Source organism: Gossypium raimondii, chromosome 12 (assembly GCF_025698545.1).
Source record: "Gossypium raimondii isolate GPD5lz chromosome 12, ASM2569854v1, whole genome shotgun sequence".
NCBI lineage: Eukaryota > Viridiplantae > Streptophyta > Magnoliopsida > Malvales > Malvaceae > Gossypium > Gossypium raimondii.
Window position 1 is genome coordinate 3,232,791 of NC_068576.1, and position 5,765 is coordinate 3,238,555.

A 5,765-nucleotide genomic window follows, 5' to 3' on the forward strand; every position below is an offset into this window, starting at 1 on the left:
TTTCTTATATTAATTTAAATTAATTAAGAGACGAATAATTAAAAATAAGATAATTAAGTGATAATATTAGATTATCATTTTATCTCTAATTAATTAAATTGGTTTAATAAATAATGGACTACAAATTCTTGTAGAACAATCAAATGAACCGGTTGAATTCTATTAGAACTCTTTTATTCAAACAATTGGCACTATGAAAAGATTCTTTGAATAATCCAGAGTCATTCTAAAGAAAAATTGTCTTTCAATCCAGTTCAACCATGGAGAGGGAGATAAAAGTCGTTTATGAATAAAGCCACCCTTTGATCCAATTCAATTGAAGAAAGGATGTACAAACTTGTTTCAAGAACAAGTCAACACGACAATTGAAGCAACCCACGTCCATCCAGGATCAAGTCTGACGACCCTTGGATCAAAGCTCAAATTGTAGAGAAGAATCAAAAGAGTTTTCTTTGTATTCAAGAAATTTCCAAAAATTATAACTTTTTTTCAGAAAAGATTGTATAAAATTGTGATTTCACGTATCTTCTTCCCTTTTCAATAGAATAATCAAATTTGTTATTTTTCTATTAGAAAGAGACAGAGATGACATAGAATCACAGTTTTATACAATCCCTTATTAAATAATCGACAAATTTAACTCTAAAATTTTAAGTAAAATTTGACTTATATGTGTGTTTAAACTCAGTTTTAAATTGTTTTTGGATATGAAATCATATTTTGTTATCATAAAATTTCAAAAATTTTATGCTAGTAATATTATAAAAACTTTTCTCTCTTTTTTTTTTTCATGCACCCCAGCTATATATATAAAGGAGAGAATGAAATGTCTTCCATTTTCAAGACTTTTCCTTATTATTCCACCATTTATTCATTAACAGAGGTGTCCGAGCCACCAAAATTGACAAAGATATAGTTTGGTGGTGTGTAAGAGAGGCTAGCGGTGGAGCTAACGAATGTAGGAGTTGGATCGGGAACTAATGGGTCGATTGTGGAGGCCGAGAGGTTTGGGACGAAATAAGGTTGGTTGACAATATTTGGGTTTCTTGTGATACTAGATATTGAAGGGAAAAGGGTTACCACAGGCTGGGGTGACGACTATCGTTGAGGTTGAGAAAACCCTAGAATAGTGAAAGAAATAGGAATATGAGTAGTGTAAGGATAATACCTCGAAGTGGGACTTGAAGAGTTGGTGTTGTGAAAGCTATGATAGAGGTAGAACCCATGACTTCTGTAGTTATGATACTTGGGTTAACGTGAGGAAGAATATCTAGGTGAGTAGTGGTGAGACCAGTGGTATTGGTTGTATCGGTATGAGATGGTGCTTCAATGTATGGGAAGGATGGGGGTGCAGAAATTGGTGTAGGGGTGGTTTTAGTGTTAATATTTGTGGCTTTTCTTCAAAAGATTCCCATAGACGACGCCAAATGTTAAGGTTTTCTTTGAGCTTGTATGGATTTGGGCTAGCAAAAGGGACTTGATATAATCTGCAAAACCAAAGGGTGAACTAAAAGGTGTTGGAGTTGGTACTCCTATCTCTCTTTGATGCTTAAGTCAGTTTATGGACTGAAAGAATTTTCAAAGACGAATTGATGGAATGAGCATATGAAAGGTGCCTTGAGATTGACTCTTTTCTTCCGCCTTGTATGTTTGCTCTGTATAGTGGACTGACCATGTCAATCTTTTGTGTAGCACCTTTGTCCAGTGTCAATCCTTTGTATGCTTAATTACCATTAGCCTTGGTAGCTCAATTCCTTGTGTGCTTGCTATTAGCCTTGATAGTTGTTCCATGAGGCTATTTTTTTTATGGTCTTCTTAAGCTATTTTGTTCTTTCGTTATTAAGCTTATGGGTTTATGGGTATTGTATAACATCATTAATATTTTTTTCATATAAATATAAATGCTATGCATTGATATAATTTTGATTCATCCTACTAATTTGATCCATTATTTAATATCATAATTGATATAATTTTCGTTACATATATTTATATAAAAATTGTCATATAATGGATTCATACGGGTTAAATTTTATTTTGTTGTTTGTCAAAAAATTAGCCCCTACACATAAGATTATTTTCATTTTTTAAAATATTTTGGTTTTAAATATTAGATAATATGAGATTTAAAATTTTAATTTTTTTATTTCTCAATGTATCCCTTTCGAATTCTACAAGCCTCCTTAAATGTTGGCTACGAATTTTAAAACTGCGCCATATACGATTATCAAACACTCAACCATTAATTAAGGTAGAAGAGACCCCTGCCATTTCATCTAAGTCCGAAAATTAAAATTTTTATTAATTCCTTATCCGGTAAATCCAATAAAACCCTTCTCATTTCATTAATTACACAATTTTTATTCCTTAATTTGTCTTAAGGATTAAGGGTAACCAATCAAATAAAACTTCCCTAATTTTTGTTTTTCCTTTTCTATTTGTTTTTACCGCTCTTACATTTTATATTCAACCACACAAAAGAAGCACCCTTTGCTCAAGTCACAGTTTGAATTTATTTTGAAAATGAACCCTTTTTACTTTGTTTTTGGAAGATCAGCAAATATGGTCTTGATTCTCATCTTCTTCTTCTGCCCAGTTTCACCTTCATGTAAATAAACCTGGGTTTTTTTTTCTGAGTTTTGTTGAAGTTCTATTTTGATTGGGGAAGACTCATTTTGATTAAAATGCATGCAGATGGATATGATCCTTTGGATCCTAAAGGCAACATAACCATTAAATGGGATCTTTTGCAATCCAATTCTGATACAAATGATGTTTCTAATTCTTGATAGCCATCCCTTTGCCTTATTCACTTTTATCGTCACTCAATAAGTAGGGGTTTTTATTGGATGCCATAAGTGATGAACAAAAAATTTATAAGAAATTAAAAAAAGAATACAGCTTTTTGGTTCGGGAACCAGTTCATGTTCACTGCTCACTCAACCTTGTTTTTTCTTTGAAGTGTTTGTTTGAGTTGAAAAGAATGTTTGGAGGGGCATCTGGGTGCACAACTGTTGTCTTGTCTGTCTATCCTAACAAGTCATCCCAGCAAGAGACTGTATGGTCCTTGTAAAGACAATTAGAACCATCTCATCTTGTTGCTTACAACTTAGGGTAAAACCCAATATTTTATAATAGGGGAATTCTGCTGTCGGCTTTTTTAATATAAGTTTAGCTCTCGTCCGTATTCGTATAGCATTAAACATTTTAGTATAGCTTTTTTTTTTCTGAGTGCACACGAGAATTATAAATTTTGAAAAAGACAATGAAAAATATTAATTGCACTGATTTGAATATATTCAAATTGTTTTTATGGATTTAAGTATTCTGATTATTATATGCAATGGATTTGGAGTAAGCTTAAGCTTAGGGTGCATTTGGATGTTTAATTGCATTAGTGTAAAAATAGCAGCGGCGGTGAAATTATATATTGTAATGATGCTGGAAGACAAAAAAAAAAAGCTAATGGCACCGCATCCCACTACCCATTCAAACCACTTATTCTAGTTATGTCTGCAATTTGCATTACCGGCAATTGCTGCAAACATGCTGAATTGCAAATGTAAACGTGAAGGAATTAGTTTTAGTATTTCAGGGTTCTTAAGCCTGCCATAATTGCAGGTGAAGGTATCATTGTTGAACTTTCAACTATACCGCCACATAGAGCAGCCCGGCTGGAAACTGGGGTGGGAATGGCTTGGCAAGGAGGTGATATGGAGCATACAGGGAGCCGAGGCGACCGAGCAAGGAAACTGCTCCAGGTTCAAAGGAGGACAGCTTCCTCATTGTTGCGAGAATAAGCCATTGATTGTTGATCTTCTACCTGGAGCTCCCTATAACATTCAAACTTCTAATTGTTGCAAAGGAGGTGTGTTATCATCCATGATTCAAGATCCTACTAAGTATGCTGCAGTTTTTCAAATGAACATTAGAGCTGGAGGTGCCGCTGATTCGGATTTCGATATGCCACAAAATTTCAGTCTCGGAGTTCCAGGCTACACGTGTGCGAAACCGGTTCAGGTTGCACCAAGTAAGTATAGCTCAGATGGTGGCCGCCGCTGGACACAAGCTCTTGGTAAGTACTTGTACCAAAATTATACATTTTTTTGCACTAAGCCTTTCCACCATTGTTCATCGTAATACTTCATGATTCATAGTATAGTAATTATATGCATGGATTTATTACAGGGACATGGAATGTGACGTGTATTTACTCCCAATATCAGGCATCAACTTCTCCAAAATGCTGTGTCTCCTTATCTGCATTCTACAATGACTCGATTGTTCATTGTCCCAAGTGCAGCTGCAGTTGCCAAGGACTACCCGGGTCAAAATGTGTAAAGTAATTTCTAAAAGTATAATGGAGGCAAATGTACTAGTTACGAGGTTACATTTTACCCTTTCTACTAAAATAATGGGCAAATTAATCCTTATAAATTAAATGAAAGAGCAAATATTGGTTATTTTATTAAAAATTTCATCCAATTCTACTGTTAAAAACTAATCCCTTGCACGTCGGTTTGAGGTACATGTAGCACATCATGGGTCATTGTTTGGTTATTCTGTTAGCTATGCCAGTTTTTAATAGTAGAAATGGGTAAAAATTTTAACAGAAAAGACCGATTTACTTTTTGATCTAATGTACCGGACTAGTTTACCCATTTTTGAGTAGAGGAACAAAAAGCAATCTCACACTTAATACATGAGACACCATGATTCTTTTACCTAATTTCTCTTGTTTTCGTAATCTATTACACAGCATTAAGATTATTAAAGAAACACCATCATTGATGCTTGTTTATTGAACAGATTTGGCGAAACACCATCGCTATTGCAACAAGTAAAAGACCCAAATCAAGAGCCGCCATCGATAGTGAGATGTACACAGCATATGTGCCCAATAAGAGTCCATTGGCATGTGAAACAAAGTTACAAGGAATATTGGCGAGTGAAGATCACTGTGAATAATCTAAATATCCTAAAGAACTATAGTGGCTGGAACTTGGTCGCATTGCACCCTAACCTCAAAAGCTTGACACAAGTTTTCAGCTTCAACTATCACCCACTTAACCAATATGGACATATCAGTAAGATAATAACAATAAGCCCATTCATCATCAGTCATACTCTTATATGCAACACTGACATATAAGTTAAATTATGGATGTGTGCAGATGACAGTGGGATGTTTTGGGGGGTTGAGTACTACAATGACATGCTGTTACAAGAAGGTGAGGTTGGAAATGTGCAAAGTGAGATGTTGCTGCACAAAGATGAAGGGATATTCAGTTTCAGGGAAGGATGGGTTTTCCCTAGGAGGATTTTGTTTAATGGTGATGAATGTGTGATGCCACCTCCTGATGATTACCCAAGGCTGCCTAAAAATACTGCTCGTGCTGCCAGTTTCACCCTATCTATAATCTTTTCTCCTTTATTTATGCTGCTAATTATATTTGCGTGTTGAAATGTGAATATATATATATATATATATATTACACAAAGTGTTACTTGGATATCTAATTCTTTGCTTTTTCACTTATTTTCCATAACCTTCTTTTTCAGGTTCGAATATTTGAAGAATGTCTAAAGATGTTGAAAGTAATTTTTTTTCATGTTCGAATTCTTCCCATCACCCAAAAAAAATTAAAAAAAAGATGGTCATTGATTCTATGTATAGCACTTCCAAAGTATGTATTAAATTATAATCTTATAAGCTACTCCTTTGGTAGCAATCTTTTAAATATCTGAATATATTCTTTATTAAG

At 34.2% G+C, this 5,765-nt stretch overlaps 1 protein-coding gene across 1 annotated transcript; it reads left to right on the forward strand.

The window, feature by feature from the left end:
• The first annotated feature begins 980 nt into the window (after window positions 1-980).
• On the forward strand, window positions 981-5,464 carry LOC105762841 (COBRA-like protein 6). Its single transcript, XM_012580771.2, has 6 exons — window positions 981-1,022; window positions 2,649-2,774; window positions 3,622-4,075; window positions 4,189-4,342; window positions 4,810-5,087; window positions 5,175-5,464. Exons 1-6 carry the CDS (start codon window positions 981-983, stop codon window positions 5,462-5,464), a joined length of 1,344 nt encoding a protein of 447 aa, XP_012436225.2.
• The last annotated feature ends 301 nt before the right edge of the window (window positions 5,465-5,765 follow it).

What these genes read in the sequence shown, in the direction of transcription:
- LOC105762841 (XM_012580771.2), top strand. Translation starts at nt 981, where the DNA reads ATGGGTCGATTGTGGAGGCCGAGAGGTTTGGGACGAAATAAG. An exon ending in GAGGTTTGGGACGAAATAAG is followed by an intron (nt 1,023 to 2,648) that starts GTTGGTTGACAA and finishes GTTTTGTTGAAG; the next exon opens with TTCTATTTTGATTGGGGAAG. An exon ending in CCAATTCTGATACAAATGAT is followed by an intron (nt 2,775 to 3,621) that starts GTTTCTAATTCT and finishes CCATAATTGCAG; the next exon opens with GTGAAGGTATCATTGTTGAA.